General features: G+C 45.3%; 1 protein-coding gene across 12 annotated transcripts in view; it reads left to right on the top strand.

The window, feature by feature from the left end:
* The window catches only part of MARF1 (meiosis regulator and mRNA stability factor 1), a 40308-nt gene that overhangs the window by 5683 nt on the left and 11180 nt on the right, over positions 1 to 23445 (top strand). For 3 of the 12 annotated variants that reach the window (XM_060282807.2, XM_035131051.3, XM_060282806.2), the window contains 18 exons: positions 145 to 334; positions 1508 to 1734; positions 2258 to 2375; positions 4371 to 4543; positions 5538 to 5966; positions 8982 to 9148; positions 9229 to 9387; positions 10612 to 10795; positions 11373 to 11551; positions 12344 to 12424; positions 12551 to 12787; positions 14196 to 14315; positions 15652 to 15827; positions 17222 to 17442; positions 18236 to 18378; positions 19542 to 19675; positions 20504 to 20706; positions 21989 to 22216. In XM_060282807.2, the coding sequence (XP_060138790.1) occupies positions 145 to 334; positions 1508 to 1734; positions 2258 to 2375; positions 4371 to 4543; positions 5538 to 5966; positions 8982 to 9148; positions 9229 to 9387; positions 10612 to 10795; positions 11373 to 11551; positions 12344 to 12424; positions 12551 to 12787; positions 14196 to 14315; positions 15652 to 15827; positions 17222 to 17442; positions 18236 to 18378; positions 19542 to 19675; positions 20504 to 20706; positions 21989 to 22216 (3369 nt within the window). The remainder of the gene's footprint in view (positions 1 to 144; positions 335 to 1507; positions 1735 to 2257; positions 2376 to 4370; positions 4544 to 5537; positions 5967 to 8981; positions 9149 to 9228; positions 9388 to 10611; positions 10796 to 11372; positions 11552 to 12343; positions 12425 to 12550; positions 12788 to 14195; positions 14316 to 15651; positions 15828 to 17221; positions 17443 to 18235; positions 18379 to 19541; positions 19676 to 20503; positions 20707 to 21988; positions 22217 to 23445) is intronic. The other 9 variants (XM_035131054.3, XM_088656557.1, XM_088656556.1 and 6 more) reach the window with 5 other exon arrangements.

The following is a 23445-nucleotide window of genomic DNA, read 5'->3' as shown; positions in this document are numbered from 1 at the left end:
TGAAATGTATGAGCTTTAACTTATATAGACCCTTGCAAAATCACAGCAGGTCTCCTAGTCCACATGGAATGTAGGTCAGTTGACAGCACGCTGCATTTATGTCTCTCTTAATGTGGTTAATAAATGATGCTAAACTTTTCCCAGCAGCCATCCAGAGAGAGTGTGGTTGATGCAGCTAACCTATGGCCAAATACAGCTCCTCCAAATGTCCAAGCTGCACCTGTCTCCCTCCCAATATGTAATGGCTGCGGAACCAAAGGAGTAAGAAAAGAGAAGACTTTACTTTTGGCAAGCAGCTTTGGTCAGTTGCCACAGAAATACGGTAAATTGGCAGGTGTGCTTTTAAAAATGAACCATGGACTGTTTGATCTGTTATAAGAGCATTATCTCTTTTAAGTGTTGCCTTTTGGGGTCATCCTTTTCCTCTCACAGATTCATCTGTTAATGGGTGTTAGTCATTATGGCTGCATGGGACTAACAGGTTCAGAGGCAATTCCTAGTTACTGGAGAATAAATGTGGAAGGGGGGCTGTTGAAATCATATCCTGCTTATGGGCTTCCGGAAGGCACCTTGATGGTTATTTTGGAATGCTGAACTAGATCAGCCGTTTTCTTTTCTTTTTTAAATCCAGCAGGGTTTTTTATTACATTCTTGGAAGTAGATGGGCAAAATATATCTATCATTATCCTGTTAGCATATTATCTGTGGCTGTGATGGCATGGAATGTAGCCTGCAGAATTCAGGCAGGGGTTGGGGAGGAGGCAAGCAGGCCAGTCAGCCAAACCAACCCATCCTTATTCACTGCAGTCACCAAGTGGCTATCCTTATTTCTCTCTTAACAGCCTTTTAACTACCTGGACTTTAAATAGCCCAGTCTACTCCCTGTGCTGGGTACACTGGTCTCGTCCATTGCCGTTTGCATTGCATAATGTGTGAGACAGAACTTTGGTTAAAACCTCAAAGTCTCAATCTGCTGATTTGCTTTATGTCAGATGCCTCACTATGGATTTTTTTCTTAGTTCTGCTTATTGAAATTAAAGATCCCAGTTTGTCTCAGGTGGAGTGAAATGAAATTCCACCATGTAAGGGTCAAAAAGTGCCTTTATACTGGCATGATTCCATTGGCCATAAAAAGTTTGCTCTGGGGTAAATGTAATGTGGACCACAGAGGGGCTGATGTTTTAACTAATGGTATTATGCTGAACATTTCCCCTGATATATCACTTAAACTAGATGGATTTAATCCATGGGTGGTTAAATTGTGGCCCTCCAGATGTGGTTAGATCAGGATCGTTGAAGAGCCCCTAAACAGCATGGCCATTGGCCAGGGATTATGGGAGTTGTAGTCCAGCAACATCTGGAAAGCTAAAGGTTAACCATCCTGACTTTAACAGTTTTCTGTGTAATTAATCCCCCAGATATAGCATTCTAACGTCTGGCAAACTTGTGAAACTGCTGCAAATTCTAACAATAGCATATGACTACTTTCTATCTTTTCCAACTGTAGGATCTCCAGAGGTTGCTCTAACAGGCCAAGTGCTAGAAAATTTGCCTCCCATTGGAGTCTTTTGGGATATTGAAAACTGTTCTGTTCCTTCTGGACGTTCAGCTGTTGCAGTGGTACAGCGAATTCGTGAAAAGTTCTTCAAAGGCCACAGAGAAGCAGAGTTCATTTGTGTATGTGATATCAGTAAGGAGAGCAAAGAAGTTATTGAAGAACTGAACAACTGTCAGGTAAACTTCTCTCCAGTTTAAAGTTTGACCCAGGGAAGCGAATAGTTCCTGAAACTGCAGAGTTGGAGGGTCTCATAAGCCAGGAATTTCAACTAGAGCACCCATGGCAGATGGCCATACAACCCAGGGGCGAAACTAGGCTTTATTTCACCTGGGTCAAAGACTCAGTTTGGCACCCACATTTGCATACACACAAACACACAGGCTGGGACCCTCAATGGCACCCCTCTGGAGACTTCACCCGGGGCAAAAAACCTGGCTATGGCTTAAAAACCTCCAATGAAGGAGAGTCCACCACCTTCTGAGGGTCCACTGTCGAACAGCTCTTGCCATCAGAAAGTTCTTTCTGATGTTTAGTTGGAATCTCCTTTCTTGTAACCTTCTTCCGTTGATTTGGGTCCTACCCTCTGGAGCAGGAAAGACTTTTATTTTTCCAGCTGCATTGCTGCATCTACAGGAAGCTTCTCAGGTGTTTTATTGGGTCCTGTTATATTTAGTACGAATGTTCCCTGTCTTTCTTTAGGTGACAGTTGCACACATTAACGCAACAGCAAAGAATGCAGCTGATGACAAACTCAGACAGAGTCTTAGAAGATTTGCCGATACTCACGCCGCACCAGCCACTGTGGTCCTTGTATCAAGTATGTATAAACAGTGCTTTAAAAAGAGAGAGGATGCGTTTTTGTGGTCATTTGGTTGGTTTTTGCCCACGTATAAGAACATCTGCACAGTTTCATTCAGGTCGATGCACAAACTACCCTAATCACAGTGGTAATGAGTTTTGCACAACTTCTGCATAACGTGTTATGATCAGCAGGGATTTCCCACCCCCACCCCACCCCCATTTTGCTTAAATGAGCATAACATTAAATAGAAAACTATTCTGGGTTTTAATTCGTCTTGGTTTTACAGTCCATGCCAGGAGGGTTGCATTGGCTCAAGTGGGACTGTAGAGAACAAAGGAACGAGATACAGTTGTACCTTGGAAGTCAAACAGAATCCATTCCGAAAGTCAGTTCAACTTCCAAAACATTTCAAAACCAAAGCATGGCTTCTGATTGGCTGCAGAAAGCTCCTGTAGCTAATCGGAAGCCGCAGACGCCCCATCAGTTCACAAACTGAAACAATTACTTCCGGGTTTGCGGCGTTCGGGAGCCAAAACATTTGGAAATTAAGCTGTTTGACCTCCAAGGTACAAGTGTCCTTGGAAACAGCTTTCGGCTTCTATCAAAGCCGGTGAATGCTGCATTGAAATATCTATTAATGTTCCTTCTTCAAGTTTCCAGGTTTAGGAAGAATACAGATTGCTAGGGCCACAATCAGTCATGGGGAACCTTCTAGGGGCCTTGTACCAGCAGTGGGTGGGGCTGGGGATGCAGATTCCCCTGGTCCTCCATACAGTAGTCGGATAACATATCAAGAGCCACATGTTTCCTCGCTCTGCTTTACACTCTGGAGCACCACCTTCCATAGCTGCCAAGTTTTCCCTTTTCTCGCGAGGAAGCCTATTCAGCATAATGGAAAATCCCTGAAAAAAAGGGATAACTTGGCAGCTATGCCACCTTCTCAGCCTGTCTGATGCATCTGTATCTTCTTTCTCCTCGGTTCAGGGTGTAATCTGAGCCATGGCTCAGTTGAGGAAGGAACACAAATAACTAGTTGCCCTCTGAGTGTGTATGAAGTCTGTTTCCTCCATATTGAGTAACTACAGCCTCCCCTTAACTCATTCAGGATTTGGGAACTGCTGTTTTAAATGAGACAGTAGTAGAAATAACAGTCAGAAACTGCTGCCTCCTTGTACAGCCTGCAGTTGTTTGAGCACACAAAGCTGCCTTGTAGCAAGTCAGACCATTGGTCTCGCTAACCCAGTGGTGTCTACTCTGACTGGCAGTGGCTCTCCAAGGCTCAGATGGAGCAGCCCTGCTGCTTGAGGCCCCTTTAACTGGAGCAGCCAGGGGACCTTCTGCATGCAAAACATGCTTGGCCAATGAGCTGTGGCCCTTCATATGAAGGTAGGCCATTGAAGGTTAAGGGTGAAAAGAGCTTCTGTGAATTCCTGCCTTTGTCTCCTTTAAGTGTGAGCAAGTCTTTTCTAAAGTCACACTTTACGCATGTCCACAAGAGACACCCTCTCGTATTGTGTCCCCTTCCTGGCATTCTCCCCACCCCTTCTCTTTTCCCCATCTTCCAAAGTGGAAGGAAAAGAGGCAGTCAAAGAGTGAGATAAATTTATTGCTGGCGGATTCCATTTTGGGGAAGGGGGGGAGCGAGGAATAAACAAGCTACTGAATGAACAAAATGATGTTTTTCATTTACCGGTGAGTCACAAGAATAAGTTCTCATTTTTAGTCTGAATTATTCTGTGTGTCTGGGTTATTCTTTGTGGAGGCAGGCTGCCACCTGATTCTTGAAATGAAATTATCCTTGCAGGGTTGTTGTTGTTTTGTTTAACACAGGCAATGCAATGAATAGTGGCAAGCAGGAAAGAAAACAGGGTCCCAATATGGCTTTGTTGCCATATTGCAAAATATATTGATCTGCTGAGGCTTTTGGGGGAAAACAGCCTATGAAAATGTGAACTTGTCAAAACTCTTCAGTCAATGATTTATTGTTGCTGTTGGGCTTTTGTTTTTCAGCTGATGTTAACTTTGCACTAGAGCTCAGTGACTTGAGACACCGTCATGGTTTCCACATAATCCTGGTGCATAAAAATCAAGCTTCTGAGGCTCTCTTGCATCATGCTCATGAGCTCATCAGATTTGAGGAATTCATTTCAGATTTGCCTCCAAGATTGCCACTGAAAAAACCAGTAAGTGATTTTCCTCTCTGGTTTTTAGATGACTTGACTGGAGCACTAGCTTCCATTCAGCCCAAAGTAATTGTATTTCTAGATGTGGCTTAGGCTGGTCCTGGGTGTGACATGCAATAACAACTCACGTGCCAGCAATACATGGTTAAACAGCTAGCTCCAAGTTTCATAACAAGACTCTCCCATGCACCAGTTGCATGTTAAAATTTCTTTTTAACATATGCTGGCTTTACTCTGGGAACAATAAGCATTATGTTGCTCAAAGTGAGCATGAAACTTAACTGTTTTGTGAACTCTCAGAATACAGAAACAAGTGCAAAATTTGGGACTTCTGTTGCAGATTTTCATGAAAAGTTGAAGTGCTCTTGATTTTGTGGAGAAGCTTGCAGTGATGTTTGCTCCCAGGTTTGCCCCCTCATTGCAGCAGGTGGCTTGGTGCAACTGCAGGTCTTTGTCCCCTCTCATATATTGCAGTGGGGTTGGGGGCATTGGATGGATTTACAGACAGGAAAAGGAAGAAGAGGAGGGGTGTCGTACTCCAATGAACATTAGGCAGCCACCATTTTAATTACCCAGGCATAGAATTGTAGATTTGGAAGAGATCCTGATGGTCATCTACTCCAGCCCCCAGTAATGCAGAAATCTCAGGTGAAATAGAATCATAGTCCACTGCCCTAGGGCATGAGTAGACACCCAAGATGGATACTACATTGCCCCAGGGCAGTATGGGCAGTTAAAAAGGCAGAAGAGGAGACCCAGGCCAGCAGTGGTAGCTGGTAAATCGCCTGGCAATTAGTGGTGTCTGTCCAAAGCTTAATCTTCGGAGTCTTTATCAGCCCATGTTCCAAATTTTCTTGAGCACAAATAGTCCATAAGCTATGGTTTTTCCGGGTTGCCATTTCTTAATGATATAATACCAGCATGCTGTGTCTTCAGCTATGATTCTACCCCCTATTCTCTAGAAGCCCACTAAAAACCAACCATTGTCTTTTAGGCATGCCATACCCTGCTTTATGTTTACAACCTGCCAACAAACAGAGACAGCAAAAGTGTCTGCTACAGGCTCCGCCGTTTGTCAGACAATTGCGGAGGGAAAGTACTGACCCTTTCCGGCAGCAGCGCGATCCTCCGCTTCTTAAATCAAGACAGCGCTGAGCGCGCTCAGAAGCGGATGGAGAACGAAGACGTCTTCGGCAACAGGATCGTCGTCTCTTTTACCCCTAAAAACAAGGAGCTTGCTGAAGCCAAGAACGCAAGCTCTACCGGAGCGGAAAAAGTGAAGTCGCCCAAAAAAGCGAACAAGAGCACAAAGCTGTGCCTCGTGGGCAAGGACTCCACTGACCCATCAGCAAAAGCTGCTGTGGGAAAAGGCCCTCAGTTGCACGGCTCTGTTGCAAAGAACACCAGCGTAAAGAGCTTGCAGGTAATAGCTTCATGATTTAAAACTCTGAGGTGGGTGAGACATATTCAGCCTTAGAGGGGGGGGGTGTTAATCCACTAGTCTTCCCTACCCTTTGTCACCAGCCTCTGTGGAGTGTGTCCATCTAAGTCAAACCCATAGTTGTTGTTTAGTCGTGTCCGACTCTTTGTGACCCCATGGACCATAGCACGCCAGGCACTCCTGTCTTGCACTGCCTCCCGCAGTTTGGTCAAACTCATGTTCGTAGCCAAACCCATAGTAGTTCTATTGAAATGTGTGGTCTTGTCAAGTTACAGTGGAAACCACACTTTTGGCCTTAGTGTCACATGCCCTGCAGGCTCTGTCCCTCAAAATCTGCACACTGAGCCCAGGTGTCCATAAATAGGTCGCCCTTTTGCATTCTGTGCAAAACCACCCAGTTGCAGATGTTTCTACTGAACTTGCAGGGGACACACAGCCAGTGCCACATGCAATGTTGGAAACTGGGTTTGTGCTTGTTGCACCCCAAGGTTCCACTAGCTGGTGTAAAAGAAGGACTTGTATTGCGCTTCCCATACTTAGATTCTGCTTTTGCTGCTCAAGCATCTGCACTAGCTGCCCACATGCTACTGGACCTGGTTCAAGGCTATTGGGTCCAGGTTACCTTAAAGGCTTGATCTCGTATAATCTAGGGGAGTGCTCTTAATTGTCCCATGTGTTACAGAGGCCTGGCTGGCTTTGACCTGAATTCAGGCATCTAGTGTCGCTGGTCCCATGCTGCAGAATATTTTTCCAGCAGAGATTTGGCAGGCATCATTGCATTTGATTTTCAGGCATGTCTTGAAGGTATTATTATTCTGACAGACCTTGCAGCTGCTTACAGATTTTCTTGGACAGTCATCTTATTGATTGTTTTGTATTCCTGAAGTTTTATGAGAAGGTTGTTACATAAATTTACACATAAATGTTTTTCATGCATTTATGTAGCAAAATGTGTATACTGTTGGTTAAAAACGAACAGCAGCAACACCCTCTAAGCCACGGGTGTCAAACACAAGGCCCGGGGGCCAAATCAGGCCCGCCAGACCTCATCATGTGGCCCGCCGAGCGCCCCAGCCAGTGGGACCCAGCAGCGGGACCTTGCTGCTGAAGCGCCGCGCCGACAAAGCACCGACAAACAGCTGGGGCCGGGGGGGGGTAGAAAGGCGGCCGGAGCAGCACTGCATGGAGAGCCCTGAGCCACAGCAGGAGAAGGAGGAGGCAGCTTGCCGGGTCAGCGCCCGGCAGCACCGCACGGAGAGTCCCGAGCCTCTGGGACGCAGCAGTGCTCTGTAGCACTTTGAATCCTCCTCCTCCTGCCACGGCTCGGTGCCTGGAAACGGCTGCTGCTGCTGCTGCTGAAGCACAGACAAAGCACCCAGCAGCGCCGTGTGGAGGAGGAGGAGGATTCAAAGTGCTACAGAGCACTGCTGCGTCCCAGAGGCTCGGGACTCTCTGCACGGTGCTGCCGGGCACCGACCCGGGAAGCCGCCTCCTCCTCCTCCTCCTCCTCTTGCCTCACCTTCTCCTCCTGCTGCCGTGGCTCAGCCTCACGAACGTGCAACTCTGAGGCTTTACGCACTTCTCCTAAAACGGACACCCGCTGCCTCACGCTGCACGGGAAATGCTTTTTGCCCCTGGGTCCCTTCGCGCTCTTTTCTGGCGCTGAATCAAGGCGGCGACCCCCCCTTCCCTTTCTTCCTTCCTCTCTCTCGTTCTTATTCTTTCTTTCCCTCTCCTTCCTTCCTTCTTTATCTCTGTCTTCTCTCCCTCTTTCTTTTTATTTCCATCTTTATTCCTTCTTTCCTACTCTTCTTTCACCTCTTTCCTTCCTCTCTCCCTCCTGCTGCCTCTTTTCTTCCTTCCTTCCTTCCTTCCTTCCTTCCTTCCTTCCTTCCTTTCTTCCTTCCGTCTTTCCCATCTTCCTTCCTCTCCCTCATTCTTATTCTTTCTTTCCCTCTACTTCCTTCCTTCTTTCTCCCTTTCCGTCTTCTCTCCCTTTCTTTTTCTTTCCTTCTTTATTCCCTTCCTTATTTCCTACTCTTCTTTCTCTCCCCTCTTTCCTTCCTTCCTTCCTCTCTCCCTCCCACTCCCTCTTTTCTTCCTTCCTTCCTCCCTCCCTCCCTTTCCCTCTCCTCAGAAACATAGGATGCTGCTTTATACTTCTGGCCCTTAAACCCTGGAACCAGGAGAGCAGCTCCAGTGAGTCAACCTCAGCCAGTCCCTTTGGTGAAGGGTGGTGGCTCACTGGCAGAACATCTGTCCTGCATGCAGAAGGACCCCAGCATCTCCAGGTACTAGTAGCTCTGCAAAGGTCCTGCATGAAACCCTAGCGAGCCTCCACCACCCAGTGCAGTTACCAAAAATCATTTTTCAATAAATTGTACAATAATTGTACATTTGAATATCTACTTGCCATTATTCTGACTATGTTTCTGCTTTCAGAGCTAGTTATTACTTACATTATTACAAAAAACAGTAATAATTGAATGCAGTGACAATAATTTATGATAATAAAGAGTGGACACATAGTCCTACAGATACAACCGGCCCTTTGAGGGTGACCAAACTGCTGATGCGGCCCCCGATGAATTTGAGTTTGACACCCCTGCTCTAAGCGGTTAACCAGGAATATAAAACATTCAAAGTATTGATAAAAACAAGGAAGTCCAGGTATATGAAAACATTAAAAAGATGATTAAAATAAATAGTAGCTAAAAAGCTATAAATTGCATGTAACTTCTACATGTCTGGATAAGTTGCCCAAACAAAAATGTTTTAAGCAAAAACTGAAGAGTATTGTGAAGGTGCCTGTCTGTTGTCAGTAGGCCAAGAATTCCAAAGTGTAGGTGCTTCTTCTAAGGGATATTATTCTTATTATGAATTGAATTTATATACTGCCCTATACCTGCAGGTCTCATATTCATGTCTAAGTTGTGGGTTGCATTTAGCCTACCATAATCCCCTCGCTTGCTGACCTGCATAATTTTTTTCTTCAAGGAACTTTGCCGCATGGAGTCAAAGAATGTGAAAATTACCGAGAATCACAAAGACTCACTAAAAGAGGATACTGCATCATTGCAAAGTAACTCTAGTGCATCAAGTTCCATAGCCCTGGCAACCAAGAAAGGAGGAGCAGGAGACTCTGTTCACAAAAACAGTCTAAAGTATGTCAGGAGCAAGTCTGAAATTTGTAAAAAGCAAGAATCGAAATTGCAAGCTAATGAGGCCATTCTTCTTTATGCAGGAAAGATTCGCTGGCAGCCAGAAGCATCAACAACTCCCCAATAGATAAAAAAGAGAAGGATGATGTATTCCAAGTTAGCTACCCATCTGCTTTCAGTATGCTCACAGCGTCAAGGCAGCTCAGTCCTGTGCTGATATCTCAAAGTCGCTGGTCCTCTAGGTAAGCATCTCTTGCAGTCCAAAGCTCTGACAAAAGCAGAAGACCCCTGGGCTCCAATTTTGGGGATTTCTCTGAATGCTCCTTTGGAATGCTTGTGCACGGTTGAATCCTGACACTGAGGTCTGCAGAGAAGCTTGTCTAAGAGCCAGCCCAAGATGCTTGGGAAACTTAATGGGTTTTAATCCTGTTTCTCAGTATGCACGTGTGTCTGCATATATATACCTGTCACCAGTGGATTAGTGCAGTGGTCTGAAACCAAACTGAGGAATGTAGAAACTGGCTTATACTGCATATAAGACCCATTGGTCCATATCACTTAGTATTGTCTACACCAGCAGGAAGCCACTCTAGGGTTTCAAACAAGGGACATTCCTGGTGCTACCTGGAAATGCCTTGTGCATGCAAATTGCTCTGCTTCTGAGCTATGGCCCTTAGGCTCTCTCCTCTTCTTTCATTCCCTTGCCGCTCAACAACTCTTGAGTGTTGGCTAGTGGTTGATCCATTATCTGTCTGCACATGCAAGCAGAAGATAACCATCCTTGGTGTGTGTGGAATTGAAAGGTCACAGTTACTAACCTGGAATACCCATTTCTGTAACACGTGACTGGTGATGTTTGGAGACACTAGACCTTTTGTTTTTAAAAGTGAAAAAAGAGGACTTTTACACAAGAATTTAAAGGTTGCTCTGTGTTTCTGTATTATGTGAATGTGACGCTTTTTGACTTCATATATTCATTGAACAGATGTGTGTAACTCCAGTCCATGTGTTGCGAAATAGAGCTGTTCAGGATTTTTTGCTGCTCACTGGAAGAGTACATGCTTTGCATGTAAAAAGTCTCAAGTTCATGTTCAATCCCTGAGACCCCATCCAAAACCCTAGTGTAAAGACCTAGAGATGGGGTAGCCAGCATGGCACACTCTAAATGTTCTTGCATTATGATTCTTGTCAACCACAGGCAAGATGATCGACAGTCAGGGATAATGGGAGCTGTACTCCCAACCATCACCTGGAGGGAGCCACATTGTCTATCCCTGAGCCAGGAAGACCGAAAATCTGATTCTAGTATAACTAACTGGATTCGGTATTTGAGATATTTCATATCTCTTAAAGAAAAATTACCTTGCTCTTTAAATGCCCAAAGCGATTTCTCTCTCCTTGTGTGTGTAATGTACAGTGGAATGAATAATTCTAGAACTCCCTTGCTTTCCTCCCTACTTCATTAGGAGTGTGTCTCCAAACCTCTCAAACAGATCTTCTCCACTCGCCTTCATCAATCACACTGGTAGCGTGGACTACCCAGATCCTTTTGCAAATGGAGCAGACATCCAGATTAGCAATATAGACTACAGACTGTCCAGAAAGGAGCTGCAGCAAACTTTGCAAGAAATCTTCTCTAAGCATGGCAAGGTAAACATCTGAGTTTACTTTCATTTGCCCTGTTTTGGGTTTTGTGGATGCAGCTCAAGAACAGAAACTCTTGTTCCTCATTGATCATTTCAGAGCAGGTCACACGTTAAAACAAATCGGCATAAACATAGAAGTGGATGAACTGCGACCATTGTGCCACCTGTGCTCTAGCCATTATTCAACTGGCTTTATTGTTTGCAGAGAACCAGGGCATGTTGGAGAGGGTAGTCGCGGCTGGTTGTGTTGATGGTTCTGTACATACACAAGTATCATACAGTGAGGGGGGAAAGTATTTGATCCCCTGCTAAATTTGCCCCTCATCTTTTGCAAAGGAATCAAACACCTATTTCACTCATTCTAATGCACATCAATCTCTGACTTCTGTCTTCTGGGTTTCTGGGGGTTTTCCTGTTGTTATTCTGTCTCTCACAGCTACAATAAGCCTGCCATTAAAATTATGGACTGGTCATTTCTTCGTCAGAGGGCAAACGGGCAAATTTAGCAGGGGATCAAATACTTTCCCCCTCACTGTATGTCAATCTTGGTATTTGTGCGCTGATTTGATCTCTTGTTTCAGGTAAAGACTGTGGAACTCAGTCCTCATACTGATTATCAGCTGAAGGCTATAGTACAAATGGAGAATTTACAAGAGGCAATCCGTGCTGTCAACTACCTTCATAGATACAAAATTGGCAGCAAGAGGATCCAGGTTTCGCTCGCTACAGGAGCTACCAATAAATCCCTGGCACTGGTTAGGTAATTTTAAAATAAGCTAGAACATCTTACATGGAGACTTTTGAAGGCTGAGGATTAGCTATGCATAGAATAGAATAGAATAGAATAGAATAGAATAGAATAGAATACCACATTTGAAGCATATAGATGGTAGACTGTGTTAGCATGAAGAATGCTGAGGGGCTTCACCTGTCTTCAAATAGAGTAACCTTAAATGAATGGAAGGATCTATCTCTTTTCTATGGATTCAAGCCACAGCCGAGAATTTTAGGCTAGACATAAGCACAGGAACAGCTACTTTGAGAACTTGGTTTTGTTATTTTTAGGTCAGGCATCCCCAAACCTGGCCCTCCGGATGTTTTGAGACTACAACTCCCATCATCCCATCATGATGGGGATTGTAGTCCCCAAACATATGGAGGGCCGAGTTTGGGGGTGCCTGTTTTAGGTGGTCAACCATTAAGGTGTAGGGAATGACTGGCTCACTTCTTGAGGTCACCTTAAAGTCAAGGATGCCAATTGTTGAAGTCCAACAATACCTGGAGAGTTCCTCACCTCTGCCTTGTAAGTTATATACCCAAAGAGTATTCATTACTGGAGGTCAGGGTATGTTAAACTCTTAAGAATTTTGAGCAAGACTACCTCTCTCAGTTGGTGTATTGGCACTAGTGAAGAGTTAAATGCCTGCCTGGGCTATGTCAGCACTGTTCCTTTTAAAAAATATTCTGGTGGATCTAGTGTAAATGAAGAAAATAGTTAAGAATAAAATTATTTACCGTGCCTTTCCTAACACCCAATCACTTCCATTGGCAGTTCAGAAGCAATGTCCATTCTTCAAGATGCTCCGGCTTGTTGCCTGCCTCTTCTCAAGTTCACAGAGATCTACGAGAAAAAGTAGGTCTGAAAACTGCATGCTAAATTACTTAAGAAATTCGGTATATTCATAACTCACTACTTTTATGTAGTTCTCTATACCCCTTTCACTTCATTAGAGTTTTCAAATATTCTGGCTTTTTTTAGGTTTGGACACAAGTTAAATGTATCAGACTTGTATAAAATAACTGACGTCGTAGCCATCCGCGATCAAGGCAATGGAAGACTTGTATGTCTTTTACCCAGTAGTCAAGCTAGACAGAGCCCTTTGGGGTCTTCACAGTCTCATGATGGCTCTTCAGCTAACTGTAGTCCTATCATATTTGAAGAACTGGAATATCATGAGCCCATTTGCAAGCAGCACTGCATAAATAAAGATTTCAGGTAAGAGGTGTTTTTCAGGTCCTTCCATCTTTCTCTTGTAAGTGAACTCTGGAATTGAAATTGGAGCGTTTTTATATACTTCTGCCCTCCAGTGGTTCCTGGGGTAATACATAATAATATATTGAGATACACAAATCAGTATGAGAAATGCAACAACAGCTATATAAAATACAGTGGTACCTCGCAAGACGAAAGCGTTTTGCGTTGCGCGAGGGACTCACGAAACGACGAGGTTTTCTATGGCCGCCGCTTCATCTTGCGAAGCACGGCCATAGAATGTAGCGTGGGAAGGCGGCAAAGGAAGATCAGCTGTCAGCGCGGGAAGCTGACAGCTGATCTTCCTTTGCCGCCTTCCCACGCTACAGCTGGTTCCCCGGGGCTTGCCAAGCAGGTGGCAACATGCCCCGGCAAGCAGCGCCTGGAGCCAAAGCGCAGCAGGCGCTGCTTGCCGGGATTGTCGCCGCCTGCCTTGGCAAGCCCCGGCAAGCAGCATCCGCCGCGCTTCGGCACTGGGGGGCGGAACTGAAGCATGGCGGTGCGGGGGCTGCCACCGCCTGTCTTCCCCGAGCCAAGGGGGACGGAGCCGAAGCGTGGCGGGCACTGCTTGCCGGGGCTGCCGCCGCCTGGCTTCCCCTTGACTCAGGCTTCGGCTCCGGGTGACTGGCGGCGGAGGCACTTGCTCACTGTTGCCGCCCGCCTGCCTGCCTTCCCCGAGCCAAGCGAGCAAGCGCCACCGCCGCCAGTCCCCCGGAGCCCATAGGAACACATTAATTAAATTTCAATGCGTTCCTATGGGAAACCGTGCTTCACAAGACGAATTTTTCGTAAAACGAATTGACCGGTGGAACGAATTAAATTCGTCTTGTGAGGTACCACTGTAGATTAGAATCTCAAGAAACTGAAGCGATCTTTTCAGCCCAAACCATAAGTTTGGGGAAATGACCCTATCTTAATCTGATGTCTTAAAACAGAGATCCAGCAGTCCCTGGCATTATAGGGAGGAAGTTCCATACCTACGTAAGCATTGTGGTTTAATAAAATTTTGCAAGTGTTTGGCGGTTATTGGGTTTTTAAGGGAATATATCTACAGAACTGTCCGGCACATATAACTCTCCATTATTAGCTGTGAAGCAACATTATATGTGGAGTTACATCAGCTTCCTGAACTGTATAAGATCTTTGAAAGATGGCAAATCCATGCCCATGTGGAAGAACCACTAATCTACTTAGGTTATACCATAGTGATGACTCCAGTTTAGACTAGTAGCTGTTGGCTGCCAAAGTCCATAAGACAAATCTTCCACAGTAGCAAATTAAGAGTGGCAGCTTGCCAGAACCCTGGGCTGTATATATTACCTTATTGTCTTACGCCAGTAAAAAACTGTTCAATGTTTTCCTGTTTCTCTAGTGAGCATGACTTTGATCCTGACTCCTACAAAGTTCCCTTTGTGATATTGTCTCTTAAGACCTTTGCACCACAAGTTCATAGCTTGTTGCAGACCCACGAGGGGACAGTGCCGTTACTAAGGTAAAATCAGGTTTCTTTGCCGTTGTTTGAATGTTCAGTAATGAGCCGGGTTAAATACCCCCTGTAGTGAAGGGGATCCTTGGATAGATTGCTCCACCAACTCCCTCCACTAGGCAAGTTAGAAATGGTTCATCACTGAGAGAAAAACACCTCCTCCAGGCCCCATTCCACTTGAGTGTCTCTGTAGTTAAGCTTCTGAGTTCTCTTAAGCATAATAATATATATACATTTTTTTAAAAAAAAATCCAAATTAAAGATGAAATAATTAAATATTAAGCATTAAAACACGCCAAAAGTCAGGTCCGTTTGCTTTGTGATCCGCAATAGTTCTGGTCACAGGTGAGAGGTGAAATGCTGTGCAGAGCAAAAAAGCCATCCTCCCTTTAGGCTACTTGGAATCATTCTCCTTGCTTAACCCCACCTCCCCTTCATTGGTTTTCTCTGACTCCTCACATTGAGGGTTACCCTGGTTGCTGAAGGGGCTCCAAGTGACAAGACAAGTCTATTAAATGCTGGCTGTATTTGGACAATTGTACACCGGTACCTTGGGTTAAGAACTTAATTCGTTCTGGAGGTCCATTCTTAACCTGAAACTGTTCTTAACCTGAGGTACCACTTTAGCTAATGGGGCCTCCTGCCACCACCCTGTCGCCACTGTGTGTTTTCTGTTCTCATCCTGAAGCAAAGTTCTTAACCCGAGGTACTATGTCTGGGTTAGTGGAGTCTGTAACCTGAAGCATCTGTAACCCGAGATACCACAGTATTCAGCAGAGATGCTATCTTCCAAAGACGTGTTCTGAATTCTGCTCTCACGCAATGCAAATACATAGCTGCAGAGTGCATACTGCCTAGTTCACAAGTAATGAATCATGCGAAAAGTCCCAAGTTCAGTCCCTGGCATCTCCAAGGAATGATAGCAGTGTCCCCTGTCTGAAACCCTGGAGAGCTCCTGCCAGTCAGTGGAGACGATACCAACCTAGATAGACTACTCTCTTGACTTTCCTAAATGTGTAGCAATTGTCTTTGTGATCCTTAGGTCATAAAATGCATAGCACCACCTGCTGACCTATGGCAACCCTGCAACAGTTTTTTTCAGACCCATGTCTCCAGTTCCAAATTCCTAGATTGCTGTTGGGTAGTCAGCTGTAGGTTGCGTCAAATTAAGGTCACGACAGCAAGTCACCTTTAATTTGAACCTGCTTTTCTTACTTGCAGTGTAAACAGAGACTTGCTAATGCTTGTTTGCATCTGTTTTGCTACAAGATTGACCAAAGGTTTCATTACAAGCGAGCAGTCTGGTCTAACGCTTTTTATATTATGTTGTTCTATTTTGCAGCTTTCCTGACTGCTATGCTTCAGAATTCAGCAATCTGCAAATGGTGCAGGAAGGCCAGGGAGGTGTCCCTCTGGAGCATCTCATCACTTGTGTCCCTGGTGTGAATATTGCCACTGCACAAAACGGCATCAAAGTTGTAAAGTGGATTCATAACAAGCCACCACCTCCCACAGCAGGTGCATATTTCACTCTTTTATGCATCAGTATTTTGTGTTAGTTTCTTGCTTCTAACATTACTAGTGTGCAAATAATTCTGTTCCTTTGTGTGACTGATTTGCTTGGGAATTTGTGGCACTCCAGATCTTGGCGGGTTACAACTGTCATCGCTACCTAATGACCATGCTGGTTGGGGCTGATGGGAGTTGGGAGTCCAGCAGCTTTTGGAGGGTCACAGGTTCCCCATTCCTGCAAAAGCATATAACCTAGAATTTAGATGTGGGATAACCAACACGGTGCCTGCGTGCGCCAGTATGTTGCCAGAGGGCTGCTGCAGTGCCTCCCAGGCTATCTGCTGCACCAGATTAGAAGAAAAGAGGGTGAAAATGGTCTCCCTGTGCCCCTCCGGTTGCTAACAGTTCCTTAATGAGTCTTTGCTAAACATGCCCACTTCCATGATGGGACAACAGCAGGGCTTTGAGAATTGGCTGGACAGGGGAGAAGGGGATCATTGTTGACTGAGCTATGCATATATGTGAATGGAATAGAGAAGGAAATATGGAATGATGGGGGGGGGAAGTGGATGGAGCCTTGAGGAGAGCAAAAGGAGGACAGGTATGATCATGGCAGGGAGAGAGGATAAGAACTGTATTTGATGGATGGGATGTGGGAAGCATGTATAGAGAGAGTACCAAGGGGAGGTGGGAGTATTCATGAAAGAGATTGAGGGAATGAAGGTTTTTTTAGAGATGATTTAGAGATGACTTGCCGTCTTCTGGGTGTTCTGTTGGACAGATAGCTGTGAGTTCAGATGAGTGGTTTTGGTTCTAGGTTTCAGACTATGACTTCTATTTAGTTCCTTGAGCAAGCTTTGCCTTTCAAATGACCATTCAGCTTGCAGCAGAAAACAGGGAACAAAATAGTAGCTGTGTGTTCTGGAACTCAGACCCCAATTCTGTGAGGGAAGGAAAATTCCCACCCAATGCCTGAAACCCCTTTTGGACATACCAAGTTTGTCTCTCTGGAATTCCAGCCACAGTTCATATTTTTGCTTTGTTGTGAGACGAGCTTGTCTTCAGATAGTGGCCTTTTTGTTTTTGTCACTTAGTCTGTAGAGATGTGATACTTCCCCCAAATCCATGGTGTTCCTGTTCTGATTTACTCCTAGAAGGAGTGTGGTGGAGTCGTCTCCTTTGGAGGTCTTTAAGCAGAGGCTTGACAAGCGTATGTCAATAATGCTTTGATGGTGTTTCCTGCTTGGCAGGGGGTTGGACTGGATGGCCCTTGTGGTCTCTTTCAACTCTATGATTCTATGATTCTAGTTTTGCCTGTAGTTTTCATTGTATTCCATTTATGTCCCTTACCTCCTAAGCCAGAGAGTTCTTGTTATGTCTCTCCCCCCCCCCATTTTTAGAGCCTTGGATTCTCCGTTCTACAAGCCCTGTGGGTAACCCACAACTTATTCAGTTCAGCAGAGAAGTGATTGATCTCCTGAAAAACCAGCCGTCATGTATCATGCCTGTCAGTAAATTCATCCCAACATACCATCACCATTTTGCAAAGCAATGTCGTGTGTCTGACTATGGGTGTTCCAAGTTAATGGAGTTGCTGGAAGCGGTGCCTCATGTGTTGCAGGTGAGTTCAGTCTCAATTTTATTGAAGTGCATTTCTCCATGAGTGATGACTGTCAGTTCACATAAAAGGCTAGCTTTTAACTGCAGTAAAAATCCTCATTTTGAAGTTAAGAGTGGTGTGTCAGGATAGCAACGGTGAAGAAGAGTTCTCTGGTGCCTTCCACAGTCTTCAGGGATATTGTAGATCCCCTCTTTAAGAAGCTGGTGTTGAAATTTAATTTACACAGGACAAGCAAGGTCCTGCTTTTACCTTGCCAATTGTTTGGAAGGGATTCTCTTACCCTTAAATCTTTTGATGTGTAGCTTTACTGCTGTGACCCAGGACATCAAGGGCATTTGCATCTGTCTAGGTTGCATGCCAGAAGATGAGATTGGCAGCTCTATTCCAATATGTATCCTATGTTGGCTATTGCCCACCACCTGGAGAGCTTTGCCATTGCCTCATCTTGCCAGATGTCTTCTCAAGCTGCTTAATGGCTGTTTCCCAGCTCCCATCATCCTTCGCCAGAATGGCCTATGGTCAGCCTGTAGCCCAAAACACATCTGTCATGTGTCATGAACTGGTTGGGCGCAGAGAAATGGTCAGAGGAACCTGCTGGGGAACCCCAAAGGGAAGAAGGCTCAGAGCCTGGGGAGTGGTGGTTGGACATTGAAGAGGGAGAAGACTGGGAAGAGGAGGTGTTGGAAGCTGAAGAGGTAACAGGGATTCAGCCATGTGTTGAACCCCCTTGTTTTGAATACCGTATTTTTCCATCTATAAGACGAGGTCTAAAAATGTGTCTTTTTCCTTCCAGATTCTCGGGATAGGCACTAAGCGTTTGTTAACCTTAACGCATAGGGCCCAAGTGAAGCGATTTACTCAAGACCTGTTTAAGCTTCTCAAGTCTCAGGCCAGCAAGCAAGTGGTTGTGAGGGAGTTCTTTCAAGCTTATCATTGGTACGTAGAGAACTGTGGCATGTGAATAGCCTGTGTTTACACATTGACACATCAAAGCTTTTAAAAAAAATAAAATAAATAAAGACTTTGAGCTTCAGGGAAGTAGCATTTCCCCTTCGAAGGGGAAGGAGCAGCTTTCTCCTTTCCAAAGTCAGAATCTGAGGAGCAGAAACAAAAGCCAACTTGGGAAAGAGGGATGGGCAGGGAAGGTAAAAATGGCTGGTGTTAAATCTTATGAAGTTGGCCAGTACTAAAGGCAGGCAGGATCAGCGCCGGTGCTAGGGCTTTTTGCGCCCTAGGCTAAATCACCTTCTGGCGCCTCCCCCCGGCACATGCGTCATGACGCGTGCACAACGCCGCTGACGCGCCTGCGTCCCATCCATAGGCGGGAGGGCGCTGAGCTCTCATTTTGGCTGGCCCGCCTCCCGGCTATGGAGGGGACGCTGTGAGTTCTTCAGCGGCGGCAGCGAGCGAGCAGTGGCAGCAGCAACAGCGCCCATATCTGAAGGCTTCAGCTACGGGCGCTGCCACCGCCACCGCTCGCTCGTTGCAGCCGCTGAGGAGCTCACAGCGTCCCCTCCATAGGCGGGAGGGCGCTGAGCTCTCATTTTGGCTCGCCCGCCTCCCGCCTATGGAGGGGACGCTGTGAGCTCTTCAGCGGCGGCAACAGCGGCCATAGCTGAAGGCTTCAGCTACGGGCGCTGCCGCTGCCACCGCTCGCTCATTGCTCCCGGCGCTGGCAGCAGGCGGGCTCGCCAGCGCCCCCTCCATTTCAGGGGCACAGCCGAGCAGCCGCCCGCCAGGCTCCGGCGATGCGTGTGGAGGCGCCAGCAGTCGGCGGGCAGGCTCGACAGCGCCCCCTCCATTTCGGCGCCCTAGGCCATGGCCTAGTTTGCCTAAATGGAGGAGAAATCTTGAGAACTTTCTGATCGAAATTCCCCTGAAACTCAAAGTAGACCCATTGACATTAATGAACTTACTCATCTTCAGTAACTTCAGTGGGTCTAATTCTGAGTTGAACACTAACCGTTGCCTCTCGTATTATTCATATCTTCATATGGAGATGGTAGCAATGGAAAAGTTGCTGGATTGTACCTTTTTCTGTTCTTCTTTACCCTAAATGCCTTTAATGCGATTTCACTTCTTTCCATCCCATTATCTAGGTGCTTCTCAAAAGACTGGGATGTGACGGAATACGGAGTGTGCGAGTTAGTGGATCTCATATCAGAAATTCCAGACACAACAATCTGTTTGTCTATGCAAGATAATGAGATGGTAATTTGTATCCCCAAAAGAGGTACACCCTCTTCCTCTCTTTCTTTCTTTTTTAAAACACACAGGTCAGACTGTAGTTGGTACCCTGGTGACAAGTATACTTTTGGCTTTTTGTGAATGAATTGAAGTTTATGGTGAGCAGCAGGTAGAGACTTGGAGCTGTGTTTTGATTGGGGAATTTGTATATCCTTTTGTTTAAAGAAAAGATCACAGCGTAGTTTACATGTAAATACAAACAGAACAGAATGCAATTTAACAAAAGATTGAGATCCAAACTCTCTAAAAAGCTGCAGAGAATGAAGAGCATTTTTGCATGACACCTAAAGAACATAAGAGCCCCCCCCTCCCTTTCCCGGCCAATGATTCTATTCCCACAGGTGCCTTGAGCCTTAAGAGTAAAGATGCTTATGACCTGATGCAAAATAAAAGTTATATATTGCTATCATTCTGTTTCATACCTTCCGTCACCATTAAGTCCCAGGACAGGTTACAGCAATTTGAAAACAAAAGTGTTAGAAGTCAATTTGGGGGGGGGGGGAATGATGGTAATCAGTTCCTAAAAATTCAGAATGTGTCTTGAGAAGCAATGCAAGGTAAGGTGAGTCTGCTGGATCAGGCCAATGGCCCATCTGGTCCAGGTTCTTTTTCTCATGGTGGCCAACTAACACATAACGCTTCTGAGCTTGGAGGTGAAGCAGAGCTAACTGGCTAGTAGCTGCTGTGTTGTGGAGAGCACTCCTTTGCACTAGCAGTTGAGCTGGAATAGAATCCTTGTTTCTGGGAGAGTGCTAAAGTACTGGTCTTGTTGCTTTTACTTTCCTTAGTTTTGCATCTCTTCTCTGGTTTTCAGAACGTACTAAGGAAGAAGTTGAAAGGACAAAGCAGTTCTCCAAGGAGGCAGTGGACTTGTTGCGCCACCAGCCCTATTTTCGCATGCCTTTCAATAAATTTATCCCATTCTATCACCACCACTTTGGGCGCCAGTGCAGACTTGCCTATTACGGATTTACCAAACTACTTGAACTCTTCGAAGCCATACCAGATGTCCTGCAGGTAGGATCCAGATTCTCTGGGGTAGAGGTGGATAATGGGCCAATTCTCAATTCCTTGTTGTTGTTGTTGTTTAGTCGTTTAGTCGTGTCCGACTCTTCGTGACCCCATGGACCATAGCACGCCAGGCACTCCTGTCTTCCACTGCCTCCCGCAGTTTGGTCAAACTCATGTTCGTAGCTTTGAGAACACTGTCCAACCATCTCGTCCTCTGTCGTCCCCTTCTCCTAGTGCCCTCCATCTTTCCCAACATCAAGGTCTTTTCCAAGGATTCTTCTCTTCTCATGAGGTGGCCAAAGTATTGGAGCCTCAGCTTCACGATCTGTCCTTCTAGTGAGCACTCAGGGCTGATTTCCTTCAGAATGGATAGGTTTGATCTTCTTGCAGTCTCCTCCAGCACCATAATTCAAAAGCATCAATTCTTCGGCGATCAGCCTTCTTTATGGTCCAGCTCTCACTTCCATACATCACTACTGGGAAAACCATAGCTTTAACTATACGGACCTTTGTAGGCAAGGAGATGTCTCTGCTTTTTAAGATGCTCTCTAGGTTTGTCATTGCTTTTCTCCCAAGAAGCAGGCGTCTTTTAATTTCGTGACTGCTGTCACCATCTACAGTGATCAAGGAGCCCAAGAAAGTAAAATCTCTCACTGCCTCCATTTCTTCCCCTTCTATTTGCCAGGAGGTAATGGGACCAGTGGCCATGATCTTGGTTTTTTTGATGTTGAGCTTCAGACCATATTTTGCGCTCTCCTCTTTCACCCTCATTAAAAGGTTCTTTAATTCCTCCTCACTTTCTGCCATCAAGGTTGTGTCATCTGCATATCTGAGGTTGTTGATATTTCTTCCGGCAATCTTAATTCCGGCTTGGGATTCATCTAGTCCAGCCTTTCGCATGATGAATTCTGCATATAAAATTCCTTGTGCATCCACACTAAATAACATTTCTGGCCTTATTGAGTTGTGTTCAGTGTTTGGGGGATAACTATTGTTGCCTGTAGAACTGAGCCTTGTTTTTAGAGTGCTTACTGGGTGCTATTTCACTTACCTGGGCAAACTTTGGAAGTAAACCACTTCTTTTTAAAAAGCCATTCAACAATTGGCAGGGAAAACTTGTTAATTAATGGTATTTCAATGCATGGTATTTCAACACCACCTGAAAAGAATTCCAGGTGGGAGCAGGGGAGCCTTCGTATTGCTAATACTCCATTTGTGCATTGTAAGTACTGCCTTCCCTAGCTCCCGCCTAAATTATTCCATTAACGAAGCTGACTTCTACCCTCAGGTGCTGGAATGTGGTGAAGAGAAAATCCTTGCACTAACAGATGCGGAAAAGGTCAAAGCTTTAGCTGCCCAGTTTGTTAAATTGCTCCGATCTCAGAGAGACAAATGCCTTATGATGGCAGATGTGCTCACTGAATATGCTAAAACATTTGGCTACCCGCTGCGTCTCCAGGACTACGATGTCGGCTCTGTTCCAGCTCTGATGCAGAAACTTTGCCATGCTATCAAGGTATATGTTAGCACGACGTGTAAAAAAAACAACTTGGCATGACAAAAGTAGATTTGGTGGGGACTGAGGGAGTGGCGTAGAGAGGGAGAGAGCTGTATTGCTCAGATACATGATGAAAAATAATGCCAAGATCTTAAAATGACTGGTACTTCTCTCTGCGTAAAGTGCGGTGTAAACAATATGGATGGTGTTGTTTTTTTAAAGAACTCGTGTTCGTTTTCAGTATAATTGGATCACTAGAGAATCCCAAGAATCTCAGTTAGAATAAGTTTAGAATAAGTTTAGAATAAGAATAGATTCCCCCTACCCCTGCCAGAAATGATCAGGCCTCAGGGGCACATAGCAGAATTGAAGATTAAGTGACAGGAAGCTGATGCTTTGTCAAAAGCCATGAAAAGAGCACATCAGGTTAATTGGTTAAAAAAAACCACTGGTTGCAGCAGATTTTACAGACAAAGCTACTTCGATATGACTTGTAGCAAGCCGTTCTTCCAAGGAGGGCTAGGGGTTATGTTCTGTGATAGGCTAGGCTGATGCAGGAGTTCTCGTAGTCAACCCAGGAAGTTTCGTGGGGATTTGATCTCTAGTCGTCCCAAATCCAACACACACAACACCACCACAGTGGTGTACTGGAACCCTTCCAGTGCTCCATCTAAAATAACAGCTTGGTTTTTAAGAAGCAAAAACCATGAAGAACATAGTTGGTAGGCAGCTTCATGTAGAGAGAAGTGGCCCTTCAAATATCCTGGTCCCCTCCAAATGAGGAGCAGCTGGAAGTGTCCAGAGAAAGGGCCTTTGAGGCACTGGAGATCATGGAATATCTCCTCCCACCCTGGCTTGCTGGGAACAAACTTAGGTCTTTTCTGTGCCAGGTGAAGATTTCTCATTTTAAGATCATTCTAAGATCTTCACATCTTTAAGTTCCGCTTTGTTAATGTGTGATTCATGATTCACTCTGGTTGGTTTTTGTTTAGGTTTTTTTTTTGTACTGTGGTTTTGCTGTTTCAGTTTTAATGCTCTTGTCTGCCTTTTATGGGGTTTTTTATTTTTATCATTAGTCACCAAGGGGATATTGTTAATTGGGTTATATATAGGGGATGTAAATAAAACAGTGTGCAGAATGCTTCTTAAAGCTGACTGCTAAACAGCAAAATCCCTTCTTAAGGCTGCAGTGTGTTAGCAGCTTTTGCCTTACGCATCGGTGTAACTGGATTTCCCCACCCACCACC

Source organism: Zootoca vivipara, chromosome 13 (genome assembly GCF_965207765.1).
Source record: "Zootoca vivipara chromosome 13, rZooViv2.hap1.1, whole genome shotgun sequence".
NCBI lineage: Eukaryota > Metazoa > Chordata > Lepidosauria > Squamata > Lacertidae > Zootoca > Zootoca vivipara.
The sequence above is the reverse complement of the archived record's forward strand: the minus strand, read 5'-3'. Positions and strand labels throughout refer to the sequence as shown.